The following is a 19,395-nucleotide window of genomic DNA, read 5'->3' as shown; positions in this document are numbered from 1 at the left end:
GAACTCATCTAAGTGCTGGGGCACTGGAGCAAAGGGAAGCGTCCACCAGTCAGGAAACTGAAAATTGCTAGCAGGGAGTCTCCTGGGATAACAACAGCTGGATAAGCTCATGCATAAAGCTGGGCACTGCTTATCAGGGTGTTGTCAGGAAAGAGCCCTCGCTGTGAAGCAGGCTGTACCTAGATAAATAGATCCCAAGTGGGAGGTTGCACAGGGGAAGAGACGTTCCAAACAAACAGCCTCACAGCTCCAACATGGAACGCAGCTCCTTGGGCCTGGGGCCTAGTGGAGATGGTGAGAAGCAAATTGCATAAAGGCGAGAGGATTCGGTTCAGTGCAATGTGCGAGGAAGCAAGCCGCAGGGTCAGACATACCAACAAGGAACGAATCCCAAAGTTCAGAAGGTGATGGAGCCACGGGGTAAAGCTGTTTGCTTGGGAAGCTCTGCTTGGTGCTGGGCTGCTGTCTGGAGAGAGGAGGAGGAAAAAAACACCTTGCCCTTGGCTTGGAAACTCTCCAGAAAAGTTCAATCACTGGAGGGCAGAGGAAATGCCTGATGAGGAACAGCTTGATGTGCATAAAATACTCAGCATCGGTGGGGGACAGGGGATGGGGGACAAGGCAGGGGGCTGAAAGGAGATCTGTATTTGGAGTACAAGTAACTAAGGGAGGCTGATAACTGAAGGCCTTGGTTTGGAAACTACGAGGATTTATGCTGCAGTTAGAAGAAGGAGGGTCTCGCTGGGTACTTTGCCTGTGTCGTAGCCTGGTACCCAAGTTACCGGGCGGTGGTACTGATACACATCCACTGAAGAATGCTGTCTGTGGGGTGAGCTCTGCACATTGCACATCTACAGGCCTACGAAGGGCAGACGGGAAGGCCTGCAACGGAGTCAGCGGGAACCAGCTCCTTCCTCCTACCACTTCTGTTCCCCTAAATGCTTGTGTTTCCAAAAAACGAGTGGTCAAGCCCCGGCAACAGAGAGCCTTTACGCTGCTTTCTGCTGCTCTGTGGCCAGCGGCAGTGACCGCTGTCCCTGGCAGGGGTGCGGACTTCCTCCAGCCCTGGGCGGCTGGGCAGAGCGCAGTGGCGGTGTGTTGCACTAACCTTTGAGTGCTTCAGTCAACACCAGAGCTTCCTTCCTAAGCTGCTGGGCTTAGTTTTAAAGCATTTAGTGTCCATCCTGTTAGAAGAAACAGTACGCTTCTCAAAAAAAGTTAAAATGTTATGCGAATGCCTCGTTTCACTGACGGAGCATCCAATAAATGCTGTGGCTCAGTGTTTGTGTTAGAGCGCTTCACAGGCATCTCTGCTCGTTCAGCATTTCAACCAACTAACCAGGAGATTTTTAAGGGTTAGCACTGTTAATATATGTTGAGCAAAGTAGAAGTGTTATCTAGTAATTCAAGCATAGTCCCCCAAACCAAAATTCATATTTCCCTCCCCAGCTCTGGACACTATTTGGCTCTAGGTGCATATGGGTGTGCTAAGCAGCCTCTGATGCACTGTTTGTTGTTTTTTTTTGGCTTTGTTTCTTGTCATCCACCTTGGTTAAAGTATCCAGAGAGTAATACTAAAAGAAAGCCTACTGCAAGTGCTGAAGAAGCTGCACCTTGTGGATGACTGCTCTTACGCTCTCACTGCAGGCATTTTGCTTATGCATTATCTGAACAGGTTTTGCTCTTGGAGGTATGGCCTGATACCCACTTCCCTTAGGGAATATCCAGGGGCTTTAAATAATTTTGGGAAATCTGAAGAGCAGTTTTTCTTGATGAGCTTAGAAAAAGGAGCAATAAACCGACATTCGGTTCTGTGGTCTGTTGTCTGACTCAGCTGAGCCTCTTCGGCTGAGAGGGGAGGAGGTGTTTGCTTTGGCAGCATCGCTTTCTGAACTTCAGGAGGTTTCCTAGGCCAGGATCTTTGGTCTCACATGGATTGATGGTGCAAAAATGCTTCCTCAGCCTTTTTTTCAGCTTTCTCTGATGTAAAATAGTTTACAGAAATTAGACACGTCTTAAGGAGTTTGTATGTAAGTCCAATAGCACTTGAGTGAGACAGGAAGAGCACAGGATGCAGCGAGCTTTATAATAACACATTCCTTACCACATGAGGTGATTAAAAAATGTTTGTGTGCCTGTGTATGACAGATCTTTCATAATAGGTTGCTAATGCAAAATGGAGGCAAAGCACAAGATTTTTGGTTCAAAGAATGGCTAATAGGCTAATGATGGTGAGGTAAATTTTATCATGCTAAATACACTTCCTATGTCTTTGCAATTTTGTCGTATTCTGAAGCATTTTTGCTGAGGACAGTAATAACTTAGGAGAACTAAACTGTGAAAGCTAATCGTTGCTTCACGTGGGTATTTACTATCCAGGGTGTTCAGTGAACTTGATTGATCTGGGCAATGCAAAAAGGTGAGGCCACAAGCACAAGGATTTTATAGCATCTATAAAGTACTGTACACAGTTTTTGCTCAATTTTATGCTGTTAAACTAAGCATTTGGTATCATATGGCACTTTAAGTACTTTGATTTATGGTAAGACAGGAATTGCATCTGTAATAAACATTCTAAAGTATGAGGTTAAGAGTAATCTACTGTATTTATTTGTGGCATAAAGTTTCACCAGCAATGCCTTTAAGAATCATCTTAGGCTTAACTCACACTGCACATTGCAGCCACACCGCGCTCCAGCAAGGTCACATCCAAGGTGAAGACTGAAGTGAATGGGGAGAAAGGGGTGGCATGGCAAACGTTTTGTAATAGCTAATGGAAAAACACCCTTTTTCTCCTATTAAATATCCCAGATACATTAATGTAATTTCTTACTCTACTGTAAAGGGCTCTATGTTATACCTAACAAGACAAAGTACAAACCCAGTCTTGTTTAATATGAAAACATTTAAGCACACAGACATGAAAATAACCTGAGAAACCCACTGACATCTTTGAAATTAAATACCATAAAATTAAATGTATTTCAGGTTTGCAAAAATTCCCTCGAGGATGAATGAAAGCACAGAAACCCATTGTTGTACTAGAGCCTGCCATGGCCGTGTTCCATGGGAAGAATCTTCCCACCATTAAATTTACTATTTTGGTATTAAATCAATTATACTCGGTGGATCCTGTTTAAGAATAACAAATTAAGTAATACTTTTAAATGATTTAGGTAGCTTTTAAAGTATCTTATCTTAAACCTTCCATCTTTGCATATTTTTGTATGCTAGTAATAGCATGGGAGAGTGGCAATATTGCAATTGATATTGTAAGGGATGAATGACAAAGGCTTCATTGGCTTTAACTCTCCTGCACCTTTTTCATAGGAAACCATAGAATAATTCAATTCAGATAGATCCCTTGTGTCCAAAAGCAGGCAGAACAGAGGACAAGAAGAAGCAAGCCACGTTATGAAATCATGAAGTTTTCAGGATAACACAGCTTAAATAAAAAAGACAAATCCAGGATGCCTTTGTATAAATAATAAAATTAGAGAAAGATTTGACCTTTGACGTGATACGTTCTGAAATAGCCTTCTGTCTCACTGTTTTAACAGGAAAAGGAGGGATATGTTGCTGTCATTTCGTGTTTCTGTTACGTATTGGATCAGCAGTGGCATACTGAATTTCTTACGATAAGGAAAACAGACTGTAATATTACGGAGAGCTGCATAAACTAAAATGGGACAAGAACACGGGAAACCAGTAAAATCCTACCGCTCAGTTAGCAGAAAGTCACGATGATGTTCTTCGCTGCGTACTCATTTTTCCAGGAATACTTTGTCATCATACTTGGCAGAGGCAATTGCCACGGCTGTCAGAAGCTCTTAAAAACACTTTTGCAGAGTGTATTTTTTGGTCTGTAGCATACAAAACACTGCAACAAAGAACCCAGGAAGAAATCCTGACCCACACTCAGCTTTAAAGATTGCAGGATTTTTGTGTGCTTGTTGATTGATTAATCAAAGTCAAATAAACAAGAGCTGTGGTGAGGATATCTGCAGAGCCTCTGAAAGCTTTTCATTTCAGTTCTTCACATTGACGTACACAGCTGAATCCAGGCCGTAATATCATCATCCTAAATCACAAATTGCACTTTAATATGTTTACTTGCTTTGTGTTTTTGCCTGTTGTTTTGGTTATGGGCTGGAGAGCCTTTTTGAGACTTAGGAGATACAGTCTGTTTTTCTAGATCTTCCTCTGGATATCCTTGGTGATAAAATTGATCAATAGTTACAGGAGAGTTTCTGTTGGATCCTTTAGTCAGAGTGCTGGTATCATGTCACTGCCTGTGAGTTACAGAATCATAGAATGGCTTGGGTTGGAAGGGATCTTAGAGATCACTGAACTCCAACCCCCTGATGCAGGCAGGGAGACCTTCCACTATGGATTATACATTGGGTTGATTTGAAATTAAGAGTATTATAGCTTAAACAACAAAATCACACAACAATGATAAAACATTAAAATGGCACTTTTGTGTGTGTTGGTTGCCTCTTTCATCTTTAATCATCACTTCTATTTACTTGTGCCTTCCGAACCAACATTTAAAAATAGTTACAGGGGAAATGGCAATATATTTTTGATGATAATATTCTGGCACTTTATTTATTTATTTATTTTAAGTTTAACTTTGTAGGGTACATCGGCTTTGAACTGGCAACCATCATTTTGTGGAATAGACTGTGCAGTTCGTTTAATATTTCTGAGGGTTTTCTTCCTTGACCAACACTATAATGCTTCAGAAATTCCTGTGGTTCAGATTAAGCTCTAAATGGGGCAGAAGTTCTTAGGGAAGCAGCCATGAGCCATAAAGAAGTTGGTTCTGTTGATTCTGGCTCTGTACTTCACAATCAGCATGGCTGGGGCTCCTTTGCTCGTCTCTGGCAATGGGTCCAGCTGTCTCCTGAGGTTTCTCGGCATTTTCTTTCTGAGAATCGTGGTGGGAGGGCAGTTTGGGAATTTCAGACTTTTGCAACCATGTTTGTGTTCTGGAGGGAAAATAGAGTGTGAGAATGACCAAAAAAATATTTTCTGTGGATCAGAGAGAGCAAGAAAAGTACTGGGTGACATGACACCGGACTCCTGGAATAATGCGGATAGTTAGATAGGAAATATTTTTTTTTTCTTCCATACACAGACTTTCACTAGATATAACTTTGCTGCTCGAAGTTATCCTTTTTATGCTTGTATAGGACCTACGTACAGCTAACTATGCCCCCTGTATGGCCGCACGTTGCCCTCCAGCTCCCTCCAGCGGCCCTGAAATTGGGTTTGTTGGACGATGCTTTTGCAACGAGGCCGTGCAGTTTAAGACCAGGTTTTTAAGAGAAAACTCAAAGAACTGCACTAATTTTGAGTACTCTAGACTAGTTTAGGGTGGCTGAAAATGTGACCCAGTAATTTCTCTTTTCTAGGAAGACAGGCATTCGATAACATACTTGTCTTTTGGCAGATGTGTAGCTTTTGGAAGGCACGTACTGAGTGAAATGTAAGCAATTTATTCCCAATAGTAGTCTGCAGTAGAGCCACTACAAGCACGCTATACCAATGTGTTTTGAAAACTTACTGCTGAATGGTTACTGCTCAAATTTTTGACAGAGCAGATGGAAAGTGGGCCTCGGCTCACTACATGTCAGGCAAAATGCAACAAATGTGAGTGCTGTTGATGTGCTCACTGTAGGCCTGCCATTAAAACCCTTTTAAATAGAAGGTAGACTATGCATGTGCCAAAAAAAAAAAATAATAATAATGACAAGTCCTTCCAAGAGTGTGCCTAAGACACAGTTTTATCATTGCTGAGATATCAGGGACTTTTATACAGCTGACATCCTGCTATGTTTTGCGCAGGTGACTTTTCTGATGTTCTCACACAAACCTTTATGATACAGGCTCACATGGCCCTGTCCAGTGGCGTGAGTGACCCAGGACAGAACACCCAGCAGAGAGGTAACACACGCTGTGAGGAAACACGCCAGAAAAGGTGGAAAAATAAAGAGAAGATGTGAGTTTAATGAATTTAACGGTCTCTTAGCCCAAGTAACACGCAATAGGACAAGAAGAAATGGCCTCAAGTTGTGCCAGGGGAGGCTTAGGTTGGATATTAGGAAAACATTCTTTACTGAAAGGTTTGTGAAGGGTTGTGAGTGGCTGCCCAGGACGAAGTGGGTGGTGTTTAACCCTGGGGGTGTTTAAGAGAGCTGTAGACGTGGTGCTTAGGGGCACGGTTTAGTGGTAGCCACGGCTGCTCGGTTAACACTTGGACTTGATGGCCTTAGGGGCTGTGTGAGCTCATGGTTGCAGCGCTGCCCGGGGGTCGCCATCCCCATCCCTGCGCCCCGCCTGAGGCTTCCCCATGCAGGCCGCGCGGGCCCTGCCCGTTGCCATGGCAACCGCGGAGGAGCCCGCGCTCCGTTACCACGGCAACCGCCGCGCGGCGCCTTATGGGGGCCGATCACGTGACGGCGCGGTCACATGACGGCGGCGCGATGGCGGAGGAGGAGCGGGCGCTGCTGGGCTCCGATGGCGGCGGCGCCACGGGGCCCGCCCGCCGCCTGTCCCCCTGCCACCCGCAGCGCCTGGCGCACCGCCTGCTCGTCCTGGCGCTCATGTGCTTCCTGGGCTTCGGTGCGGGGCTGGGCGGGTGGGGGGGAAGCCCCCGGGCAGGGCCGGTGCGGGTCGGGGCCTCCCCTCCTCTCCCCTGAGGCGTTCTCCCCCCCCTCCTGAGGCCTCCCTCCCCTTCTCCCCGCAGGCAGCTACTTCTGCTACGACAACCCGGCCGCCCTGCAGACGCAGGTCCAGGCGGTGAGTCCCTTGGGGGCTGTGCGGGCCCCGGGTGGTGCTCCGTGGGGTGCTGCTGGGGGGGTGCCCGGCCTGGTGCGTGGGGTGCGGGGTTAAAATAGCAGCGCTGAGCCCCTCAGAGGTGCTGGCGGCATTCGTTTGCCGTGTTCTGGTTGAAAAGAGGTGGGTGATTTTCTTTTAGGTGCCCCCGAGAACGTCTTAATCTCTGTGCGTTAAAACAGCGTGCATCAGTTCATTCTAAAATAGCCATTTCCAGCAGAAATCATCACCAAACATCCCCTCGCACTTTCTGATCAGAAAGTGTGCTTATTTCTAAGTACTCTTACATATATGTGTATTCTGTGGCTTTGTAGTTACCTTAGGAGCAAGTTATTTACTTATTTTCAAATTTTCCTCCTGTTGCTGTAGGATATGAAGGTGAACACGGCGCAGTTCATGGCGCTCTATGCCTGGTATTCCTGGCCCAATGTGGTGCTTTGCTTCTTTGGAGGCTTTCTGATAGACAGAGTATTTGGAATACGGTAGGTGTGATCCCGCTGTCATTTGTGTTTAGCGGATGGGAGAGGTAAAGTGCATGCAGAATTTAACGCAGCAGAGTTCTTTCTTTTTCTTTCACACCACCTAGGAACTTCTGCTGGTACAACCAGTTTCTGTTCCTTTTATGTCTTTGGTAAAATAGCTTCAAAAATGCCAGTCTGTATCTTTTTCTTTTTAATGAAATTGTCAAGCTATCACATGTATTACACAGAACTTTCATTGTACATCAGCCTTCCCTTTTTCCTTACTGTATGTCTAATACTGTGTTTTACAGGGGAGAAAAGGAATCGATCTATTCATTAAATTGTTCTATTTTTCTTACAGGTTGGGCACTATAATATTTAGTATCTTTGTTTGTGTTGGGCAGGTAAGTGCAAGTGAGAGGGTGAAGGACGATACCAGAAGCATCTCTGCTGGGAGTGGGATGGAGAAAAAAGCTTGGATGGCTTCACTGATAGTAGTGTGTACTCAGGGTGGGTCAGGATGGATTTTGTGTAGCCAGCAGGTTAATGCATAAGGCAGAGGAGGAAAATAAAAAGGAAAGAGCAGGAAGTGGATGTGAAATAGTTCTCTGGGCCCAGAAAGGGAAAACAATCTTGCTTTGAGATGGTTCTAGTTTAATTCATGCTCCAAATTTGAAATTATAATAATTCTTAAATGTTTATTTGACAGGTGATCTTTGCCTTGGGAGCACTGTTTAATGCTTTTTGGCTGATGGAAGCAGGCAGATTGGTATTTGGGTAAGTCTAGAGGAGCGTGCTGTGTGCCCTGTCACGTAGGATCAGCTTTCTGCGTCCTAGAAAGCTGTGGCTGTGTTTGTGCTCCAACAAAATTGTTGGCTGTTGAGGCATCTTTGAAGCTGAGATGCGCAAAAAGTTTCAGTCATGTAATTTTACATTCTAATGTAAAATTAGAAAATAAGTACAGCTCCTCAGTTGTTCTTCGTTTGGAACATCCACCTACTGATTTCAGAAATCACAAAACTCCCCAAATAAAGACTTGGCACTCAGTAGTCTGACAAAACTGGGTTAGTCTGACAAAACTGGGTTAGTCTTTCTCTAATTTTTACTTTCTCAAATAAAGGGAATTCTTAGCAACAACAAATACAAAAGGGCTGCAGTAGTGGCAAAAATGAGAGCAAATGTCATATTTGCTCCTAGTTTGGAATGTTCCACAGAACGAAAATGCTAGAAAGTCTGACTAACTCTACTGGGGGGTGGACAGTTCTTTGGGTTCTGATAAGATGCTGCTTTTGGTGTCGTTGGGGTCAGCAGCTGTGCCGCGAGAAACTCCTCTGAAATACTCTCATATTGGTATTGATAGCAAGTGATGGGCTGTTTCTTATTTCCCATGTTAACATGTTTTGTTTTATGTCTCCTTTTTTTAGAATAGGTGGAGAGTCCTTAGCGGTGGCACAGAACACGTATGCAGTCAGTTGGTTTAAAGGCAAAGAGCTAAATCTCGTGTTTGGATTACAACTCAGCATGGCCAGAATTGTAAGTTTAAAGCTGTGTAGCTCTAATTCATGGACTGTAACGGGTGTGGCTTGTCTGTGTTGCTGTTGGCTGATGTTCCAGGTGTTGTTTTATCTGTCTTTAACAGATATTTATAAATAAAGACTGTTTATCTGTCCTTACGTGTTCAGTAAGCAGTTTGACTAATGTTCCTTTTGAATTCATGTAATTGTGGCAGGCATTATTCATTACATAAGTCTGTTCTGCCTAGGGGAGCACAGTGAACATGAATATCATGGGATGGATTTACTCCAGAGTTCAACATCTTCTGGGGCACAGTGGTCACAGTACTCTTGGCGTAACTCTCATGATAGGTTAGTAATATTTTTGAATTGATGTCACTTGATATTTTGGGTTTCTGAATTTGAGTGGTATGTGTATACGTTACTGATTTCCTACTAACTATGAAGTTAGTAAAATGCTGCGTGATTTTTCTGGCTGCAGAACTCAATTTTGTGTCTTACAGCAGTGAAACATTCAATGTACTCTGAGTAAAGGGCAGACTTCAAAAAAAAAAAAAAAAAAATCTGAAGGGCATCAAGTCACAGATTGTGTGTAGCTGCCTGATGTGTAAAAGCAGAATTACATCTCCCTTTGGATCAGCTTTCCTTTTCTTCAGAGCCACTTGTGTTAGTGTTAACGCCTTGGTGGTGTTAACGAGGCCTTGGCTTTGGTTCTGTTATTGCAAGGCACAGATAAGGACTGACTGAGTGGGAGTGGTGGTAATATTTGTGGAATAAATACAGTTGGTGTTTGTACTGCAGTTCCAAACAGGTGCCTCCTCTGGTAGACTTCAATATTTACACCTTATTCTGAGCCACACAGCTTGTTGAGTCTTGTACATAAACTGGTGTTAACCTGACTGAGCTTGCATTAGATATGTGAAGATATGTTACCCTGTGTGTCTAAAAGCCCAATTACTGCTTTGTTCAACAGCTAACTGTGTCGTCTTACCTTCTTGCAGGTGGCATAACGTGTCTATTCTCACTGGGTTGTGCGCTAATCCTCGCTTATCTGGACAAGAGAGCAGAGAAACTCCTTTGCAAAGAGCAAGGGAAAACGGGTGAGTGCTGTGGGCAAACGTGCCTTGGACTTGATTCTTTTATTCTAGAGCAGATCTCTGTGGTTGTTCAATGTTTTATTTGTGGAGCTTGTGGAAAACCTTCCAGTTCACACCAGTTTGGACCAGTACTCTGTTTTGTTGAAATCGGTCTTCTTTCCTTCAGTGGGTGTGCAGAAACATGCCGCTCTCTTCCACCAGTATGGTGTTTTGAGTTCTCTGCGTGGAAGAACTTAGCCCAATTGAAAATACACTTGGTTCTCAAGTTCTGTTTGAGTATATAGCGTGACATTTCAGGCACTAATTTCACAAACTGATCAAACTGTTCTTTCAAGAAAGTGTTTATATTTAATTCTACTGCACAAGACAGCTTTAAAAAAAACTTTGGAGAACTTGTACATCCAGCTTAATGCAGGAGAGAGAGTTCTCCACTTTGGTGCTGTTGATCTAGAACCTGTATTCTTAGCTTCTGCTCACTGTGTGAACTTCATACAAGAACATAGATAGTGGCAGGATCATAATACTTCAGTAGTGACTCTCGGTCACCTGAATGTTTATTCAGTGTGTATGAATTTCATATATGTTTGTGCTGACTGAAACAATATTGTCTTTTGCCTCCGTTCCAGGTGAAGTGATTAAGCTGACTGATGTGAAGGACTTCTCTTTGTCACTGTGGCTTATATTTTTAATCTGTGTCTGTTATTACGGAGCGGTCTTTCCTTTCATCGGTCTTGGGAAGTAAGCACCTTGCATAGTGCAGCTCTTTTTCCCCCTGAGTTTGGCCAGGGTTTCACTAGTTGTAATGTGGTTTATAAGGTAGGAGGTGCGGCTGATGTTTAAAAAATGCAGATGACTATGGGACCACTGGTCTCCTAGTAAGTCTGTGCTGCACAAAACTCTTACACTTTCCTTATCTGCTGGGCTTTGTGGGAAATACCATTCGTTTGTGTAGGTGAGTTGTCAGAACTCAAAAGCATAACGTGTTCCATTGCCAGATTAAAACTCTTTTTAGATTGAACCATGACACAAGATTTGGTGCAGAAAGTTGTGGACAGTTGTCGTATAGGATTCCTCCAATGCTCATACACCATCGAATTTGAGTTGGGGGCTTAAACATAGTTACAGCTTTGGACTAAAGCTCTTTTGCTGCTAATTTTAATTTATCAAGCTGAAGCTTGAAGCATTTGTGTGTAGACTTTTTTCTCTGAACCGTGTGACTTGATGCAAGAACTCAATTGGAATTTGAATATAATTAGAAGCAGACCTTGTGAGCTTCATGCATATTTTATGTTGTAAAGTGGAAAGTCTGAGATTACTTGGAGGTGTTTTAATGGCCAGCAATGTAGGTGCCTATTTTTCATTTGTGCATTTATTCCAAAACCTCTTACTGCTAATGTCTCATTACTGTGTTATGTATTGGTTATGTATTTTGAATGTTTTCTGCAAAATGCAATGTAAATAGTCCTTTGACAAAAATCTTGAGACTCTGAGTCATCTAAATGAGATCTCTTTTGGAGTGTTTGATAATTATTCTTGTATGCATCGTTCTAAGTTTGTACTTCTTTACTTCTAGGGTTTTCTTTATTGAGAAATTCCGATTTTCATCTCAAGAAGCAAGTGCAATTGACAGGTATATTTTGGTTAGTTTAATGAGTAGATGCCCTACTACCGTGCTTTAGGAGTGTATGTGTATCTGTATTTTGCTTCAGTGGATAGATAGAGTTGGCATGGGCTGAGAAATAATTGGGAGACATTTGCTTAAGTAAAGATGTCTTAGATATGCTGGTTGAGGGATCTGAAAGAAAAAGTTCTATCTGAAGTGTATTACTGTGGAATTTAGTGATTTCCTTCAGAGTAGATGGAAACAGTTTAATAGCAATGATAAATAAGTTTTCCTTGTTTTGAAGAAGTATTTGGGATCTGGCAAAACACTTGATGGTGTGTGATTCCAAAAGTTCTAATATTGCTGTTTCCTTCTTGGATGATGAATGTCTTCACATCCTCAGACGTTTGGGGACTTTTGAGTTCTGGAATCTATTTTTCTTTGTGTGTGTGGATTTTATGGTTTGAAGTTACAACGGAATTTTTTTTTTCTTTTTTTTTTACTCTTTTATAGCATTGTGTATATTATATCGGCACCCATGTCTCCTGTCTTTGGATTCTTGGTGGATAAAATTGGGAAGAATATCATCTGGGTTCTATGTGCTGTAGTAACTACACTTGCTGCTCATATTATGTTGGCGTTCACCTTCTGGAACCCCTGGATAGCAATGGTAACCAGTGTCTCAAAGAGACTTTGATAGCTAAATCTGACAAAATAAGAAATTTTGCTGCTGATTAATTATTCTGTATAAGTTTTGTGTCTTCTGACTACATAGATAGGTTTTAACACTATTTAAATATTCCCTTGTTATGTTGGTGTAGTTATGAAGCTATTAATATCATAATTAGGCCACTTCTAATGGCTTTAAACTGTCTCTAGCGTGCTATATTTGATAACTGTAAACTTGAATAAAAGCTTTTGTTGTGAGCTTCCTCTTCCTAGGGCCTGAGAAATAGATTATGAAATTAGGTTTACAAAGTTGAATGCAGTGCCCACCAGTGTTTCCACTTCTGGAAAGAGTTCTCTCTTCTTCTAAATATGCATATTTATTTAGAAGAACATAGCAAAAACAAGTTACTTTTGCTCTTCCTTTCTGTTTTTGGAGAAGGGGAAAACTAATACATGCATTTATTAGAACCATACAGCAAAAACACATTTCATCCAGCATCTTGTCATTTATTTATTTCACCAGTGTTTACTAGGAGTGGCCTACTCCTTGCTTGCCTGTGCCCTGTGGCCCATGGTGGCCTTTGTTGTTCCAGAACATCAGCTGGGAACTGCTTATGGCTTGTAAGTACTGAGATCTGTTACCTTGCTCTACAGTGATGACATCCCTGTACTGTGGAACTACTTAATACCAAGTAGTTGTAACAAGTTAAAGGTTGCTGGTTCTGTTCAAGTTCAGTCTGGGAAGAGTTCTTCTGTAGTTTCAGTGGGTGGTTGCAGCAGATGCACAGTAACTTCTGCGAAAACAGTTGTGGCTCTGCCTAACATATGGAGAGAAGTTAATCTTGCTGTTCGATAAAAATAAAATATTGATTATTCTTTAAAAGGCTTCTACACAGTGGTAATCCTTTGTTTTTGTTAGCATGCAGTCTATCCAGAATCTCGGTCTGGCAATTATTTCTATAGCAGCTGGGGTGATTCTGGACACAAGAGGATACTTGTTTCTTGAGGTCTTCTTCAGCGCTTGTGTTTGCTGTAAGTAGTGAAAACACTGAAAATAGATTCTGTGCGTTGAGGGGGCTTTGGCTTCTCTACATATTTTCTGTAACATGCTAAGTAACTCCTTTGTGTCTGTGCAGTTGGATAGACATTTTCAGCTGAACCAATGTTGAAAGAGACTTAAACCTAGTGAAGTATTTTGTGTTTTATTCTGAAGTGACTTTGTGAATAGCGTGGATGTTTGGAAAAAATGCAGAGTGAGTGAAAGGGTAGGTGAATGATGCTCTTAAAGCCTGTGTTTGTATCTATTAAGATGAAGTTTGTAACTATTAATATGAAGAAAAAAACTTTCTCTGAGTTACCGTGCTGCTTGTGAGCATAGCAGAATTTTCAAAAGTGATAAAAATGCTGCTGCAAAAAGCTCCCTTTCATTACAATTGTCATGAAAAAAAAATCTTAATTGTTGCTCGGTCGGATGTTAAAGCTGCTTTTATGTTATTGCAGTAAACTTTCTGTCAGCTAAAACTTCTTTATTTTACTTTTTAGTGTCACTGATAGCTGTAGTCATGCTGTATTTTGTGAATCATCTCACAGGTAAGTTAAGTGCTTTTAGTGTCTCTTGATGCTTGTTTTTCATAGGAATTCATGAAGTTACTAAGATGAAGCGTTTACAGTTGGCGGTGTACAGCTGGGTGTCAAACGCTATAGCACATGGATTTGATCCTATCCCTTGGATAAGGCTTGTCCTCATCAAATGTGTTTCCTTGGTGCTGTAGTGTGAACCTTGCTGATTAGCAGGGTGAAGTACCTACCCCTCCAGCTAACTTGAACAAATGTGTAGGATATCACGCAGATAAGCAGTTTAGAAAAAGCTATTTTTGTGTGTAAACTGCTTGATTGTATGTATCTGCAAATATTAAAACTTGGTAGACTTTCCTTCAAATAGTGGTCTTTCTCAGCTACTTCTTGAAGCTGTAACCACTGGAAGATCTAGAGGGGTTACCTTAGTTTGTTTCTTTCCAAGTTGCTTTTGCTTTCTCTAATTTTATGGGGAAGTGTGATGAGTTGTAGAGAAACTTCGTTGTTACTCAGCAAAAACCTGAGTCAGGCTTGAGAGCTTAGTGTAGTTCCTGATTTTTGCTTGCTTATTTGATTATGAGGAAGTTGCTTTCTTCTATTTACATCATTTTTTGTGAAAATGACTGATCTCTTCTGTCAAATGCTCTGAGAATTTCTGTAATGAGGTATAATATCAAAGATACAGAATTAATAAAATAAATAAATTGATTTTTAAAGCTTCAAAGTAGTTACGTCATCTGTTGCAGGTGGTGATCTTAACTGGTCTGCAAGGAAAAGGCAAAAACTGCAAAAAGTAGCTGCAACTGAGTAAGTATAAAGAACAGCGTCCTTACAAAATGTTGAACCTCAAGTAATTAAGTAGATTACTGGCAGACCTACAAGAGACTTAAGTTCAGACATTTGTATTGAAAATCACTTTCTTTCCTTCAAGGTAGTAGGATTTCATACTCTTACCTCTTGTGAATAATTAAAGGAAGTAACAATTAACCAGGTCTCCCTTCCTGGCACTCTTGCTTACAATTTCTCCTCATTAATTTCAGTAACCTTCCAACTCAGCAGAATAGAGGTGTAGTTTTTAAAAGTTTGTATCATTTATTTTAAAACTTGCCATTTTACATGGTGTGTTCTTGACAGAGTCAGCAAGAAACATTACTCGGGTTTAATGTCAAGTGATGCATGGACTAATTTTTTAAGTCACATAAAAAACTAGATCCCTCTTCAGGAGAAACCCTACTCTGGTCCCTTCCTGTTCAGCTTGCTTCTTTTGCTGTCTTATGTAGAAGTCTTAACCCAACATGTCTCTGAAAACTGTAGTGTCAAGCTCAGTTTGTGGTCACATCTGTGCCATAAATGCTGGCTGCAGTGAAAAGCTTTTCCGTGACAAATGTTAATATGGAACCCAGCCACAGCTTTCAGGATAACTTCTGTGGAATTTGAGCTGCTTACATATGAGCAACGTGGAATTTCTTTGACGTATGTCCTGTTCTGACCTAATTCAGCTCAGTGAGTCCCTTCAGATCCTGAAGTTTGTTTGCATGTAATGTTGTTGAAATGCTTTACCTCTTTTAATAGGTAACTACACTTTACCTGCAGATACTGTGCCTCTCACAGCTTGTATCTAAGTTCTTTCCAGATAAATACCTTGATAATAAAGACACTTTACATATGTACTTCATGGACTTTTATAAAATTTTGCATATGATGATACTTAATATATATTAAAAACAACAACAACAACAAAAAAAAACCACAGCCTGTCAACAAAGTCTTGCCAGGTGACTTGTGGTGGCATGTAACACTTTCTTGATTGTTGTCCTGGTTTGTTATATATCAGTCATGAGGAACACTGAAGGAAACAAAAGCTTTCCAGAGCTGGTGAGCAGGCAGACTTAATTGTGATGAGTATCATCCTTGAGGCAAAACATCACAGCCATTTTTTAAAACAAATGAAAGAACAAAAGAACCTACATTGTGCTCGGGAACAAAGGAGACCTGTGTCCAAATAGAGCCGCTTCTCAATCTGCCCTGACCATGTGCATAACACTGCCAGAATTTACTGTGAAAGATGTCTTACAGTATGCTGTGGGATATAGTGCCTTAGAGTAATATTTTCAGTAATTTTTATTACAATGTTTTTTGCAGAAAAGAAAGTTGATTAGCAAATATCATCCAGAAGTGGGGAGCATTTGATCAGCATCATGTCAACTTGAAGAATTTGTGTTGCTTAGTTTGGTGGTCAGCACTGGACAATAGTTCTCTTTCAAAAGATTAACACTGAGAATTTTACAGAAAATGGTTAAGTTTTGTGCTTTGTAACTAATTTTAACTAATGCCAACTCATCTCTTAACACTTGAACAAAATCGGTTTACAGTGTTTTACACTGTTTCAGCTGTGTCATTGGAGAGGGCACTCTGCAGCCCAGGACAAACACATTCATCTTTAAAATAAAGACTAGCATAAAGCGTCTATGTACAGCACTGTACCATGTTGGTGTGGGTGGAGACTTCTTAACAGCATTTTATGTACTGGAATAAGGTTCACTGCCTTCCTTAGAAGTGGGTCACTGTTACTGCCTTTGTCACTGTCTTAATGCAAACCGCTGTCTTAAGCTAAACATGTTCAGAGCTTTGTTCAGTCCTGTTTCCCTTTCAGGTTGTGTAGGAAAGGACTGACCGACGATGGTCTGGTCAAATATCGACTCTTGTGTAGGTGACTGCTGTCAATTCTGAAGACTGCTGAGCGGTCTTTTACTTGCCTTTTTGACAATTGATTCTTTTTGTATTGTAATCTTATATTTTAAGGAGTGAAGAAGACCTGTTTAATAAAGGGATATTAAATTGTTTTTACAAAAGCTCATTGAGCATGTTGTAATCTGTGGGAATCAAAAGATTTATCTTTCTACTGAAGTCTTGCAATCTAAATAAAAGGAAACTGCAGAAAATAGCCTCTCTCTTTCTTTACACTTAGTGTAATTCATTCACAGCTTTCTTCTAATTTAATATCCAAAATTCATCTACAAGCATTAGAAGCGTTTTTATTTATAGGAAATAAAACCACTGTACGCAAGATAGTTGCTGGGTTTGCACTCTTTAGTGCAAGTCTCTTAAATGAATTTTCTTTTCCAGAGCTGAAGAACAAGAGAGACTCAGACGTCAAAATGAAGATGACTTGGCTAAATTACGGCCAAAAGCTGATGACTTTAGTTTCAGGAATAAATACCTCTCCAAACTAGGCGCTCAGGTATTAGTAACAAAGTAGGGTTTTTAATAGTAATGAGTAGAAGTCTAAAATGGCTCTTTCAAAACCTTGGTTTATTGTTTCAAATAGCCAGCACATTAACCTCTGAGTAGAATGCTTAATGTATGCTTGTTCTCAGAAACAGTCTCACTAATGGTAGTTAAAAATGTAATGAGGAAAATGGAATTGAATCAGACCAAATAAGCTGAGGAGCATGCCTCTCACGATGCATGTTTTTAATCTTATTTTTTGCAGCTACCAGACAATTATTCTTCCTATTTATCGACAATGGCACACAGAAGCGTGTTGAAATAACATCTTGCCCTACTTGCAAAAGCAGAAACACATTGAAGTTCCTGTACACACAACTTTGTTTCCAGTACTGAGAACTAACGCTGCAGAAGCAGAATCATGCACCACATTTTTCTGCAAGCATAGACCCTATTTTTAAAGTATTTGGCTTAAGCTCCCCTCTGCACCTTGAGGTAAATAACACAGATACTGAGGAAGAATCACCTGGCTGTTTATTTGAACCCGTGAGCATGTGCTACACCACCCTAAAATACTCAGTGAGTAGCTCAACTCAACAGCTAAGACTTGATCTCCTCTCAGTATACAACCATGGCTGAAGTGTGGAAGCTTTGCTGCGGTAACCAAGTTGCTGTGAAATGAGTCGATGCAGTCATGGAATATTTAACTTCTCAAGTTGGAAAACTTTATTGCCATATTGAAAACAATCTGTTTCATTTTTATTGTAGAAAATGTGAGGGAAGACTACCTCTTATTTTTGGTCTAAGCAAAGATTTCTGAAGAGACTGAACTATACAATTCTAATGCTTCTATTCAAAAAGTACGAGCCCTGGAATTTAATATTAGATCACAGACTTAGCAATAACCTCATGTAAGTCATGATTAACATGAAAATCGATGTATTTAAGAGCTTGCCACTGAAAACTGTGGAAAGAGTTCTGGCACTCTAGAAAAATATTGTTACATTTCATCATGAAAATTACGCTTTTTCCGTAATTTCTGTGGAAGGCTTGTTCCTGAACAGAGCTAGTTTCTAGTAACTCCTGCGGAGTGCTTTATCAGATTCTTTTGTTTTTGTTAACCATAAAGCCTCACTTATGTAATTGGACATAAGTTCTTACACTAAACTAATCGTACTCTAAAAGGGAAGAGCATCTGGCTTTCTTGAGCACTGGCTGCACCGAGCAAAGAGCTGCTGTATGAGTAGATGATGAAGTGCACAGAGGTGAGCGAGCTTTTCTTGGCTGACTTCAGGCAGTTCTTGTGTGCCCCAGTGCTTAAGAAATTTATACAAGTTGCTTGACTGGAGAGAAAATATTTTGTTAGAATAAAAATTTATATTTATATTACTTTGCCTGCAGTAACTTAACCCTTCTGCAACTCATTGTTTTGATTTATTTTTTTTTTAAAGATATGACTAAGTGGAGATTTCTTTCACGTTCTGAAAAGGCTAACAGGTTTGTGAAAGACTAAGTCAGGACTATTTTAATTAATAGTAATGTATTCTGAAGAGCAGTCTAGGAAAACAAAGTGGCAGATTGAGCTTACTTCTGAACTGGAGCAGTACGCTGACCTGTGAGAACTCTTATTGGTGCTTTCTGTGCTCCCTTAGAGAACCAAACACTATCTTGGTTGATTTTTGTTTGTAGACTTGTGAATTATGGGTCTCTTTTAATAAAAGCTTCAAATGGATGTTGGCTCTTGTATTGTTCTTACTGTTTTGTGATGTGTTGTTGCCCTTGGAGGTAGTTGAGATTTACTTTTTTTTTTTTAAACAAGTACAATTTCTGCTTTCCTCTGAGAAATACTTAGATGAAGCGTCTCTTTGAGGATCCAAGGGAAAAATTTCCCCCCAGTTCTTTTGCTGTTGGGTTGATGCATTTGTTCTTCTCGGGAAGGGAAGAAATTAGATATTGTTCTACTGCTCTTCCTCACTTCCTTCAGCTAGCTGCTTCTGCTAGTCAGATCTCTGCTCCCGGTCTAGCACTAACACGTTATGATTACAGACAACTTCTGCTGTTCCCCATGGATCAGCACTTCATGCAGGACAGCAATGAGGAACTTAATGTCTTGTTGAGACTTTCAGTTCCTAAATTCTCTGTACTCTTGAGCATCTTGCTGAAGTACTGCGGTGCACTTCTATATGTGGTGTAACACCCATGTCAGCTCAGCTCCAAACACCCCAGCCTTTCCTTCCTGAGGATCTTTCATCTCACTAATTTTTTATTATTTTTTTTACCTTGTTTTTCCATTTGTGACTGTGGAGCATGGGAGCTGTCTGGCTTTTGTTCCTTTGTCACCCATTCCCCTAATAAATGGAGCCTTCTTCTCACTGCTGTGTTGGTGCTTCAAATTTCTGATGCAT

At 40.9% G+C, this 19,395-nt stretch overlaps 1 protein-coding gene across 2 annotated transcripts; it reads left to right on the top strand.

The window, feature by feature from the left end:
* Positions 1–6,491: 6,491 nt before the first annotated feature.
* On the top strand, positions 6,492–18,809 carry MFSD1 (major facilitator superfamily domain containing 1; the record flags this gene model as incomplete). 2 transcript variants are annotated; one of them, XM_082766763.1, is made up of 17 exons in its annotated part: positions 6,492–6,630; positions 6,755–6,807; positions 7,213–7,325; positions 7,666–7,708; positions 8,014–8,081; positions 8,729–8,837; positions 9,067–9,169; positions 9,820–9,918; positions 10,542–10,653; positions 11,489–11,545; positions 12,032–12,188; positions 12,711–12,808; positions 13,107–13,219; positions 13,730–13,777; positions 14,509–14,569; positions 16,889–17,003; positions 17,256–18,809. In XM_082766763.1, 17 exons carry the CDS (start codon positions 6,492–6,494, stop codon positions 17,313–17,315), a joined length of 1,548 nt encoding a protein of 515 aa, XP_082622889.1. In that variant the 3' UTR covers positions 17,316–18,809. The 2 variants fall into 2 exon arrangements, with proteins under 2 accessions (XP_082622889.1, XP_082622890.1); XM_082766764.1 differs by lacking the exons at positions 16,889–17,003; positions 17,256–18,809 and adding an exon at positions 15,905–16,880.
* Between the last annotated feature and the right edge of the window lie 586 nt (positions 18,810–19,395).

The sequence above is a fragment of the Aythya marila genome (genome assembly GCF_965140915.1).
Source record: "Aythya marila genome assembly, chromosome: 9".
NCBI lineage: Eukaryota > Metazoa > Chordata > Aves > Anseriformes > Anatidae > Aythya > Aythya marila.
Note: the sequence above shows the minus strand (reverse complement) of the source record. Positions and strands in the feature narration are given on the sequence as shown.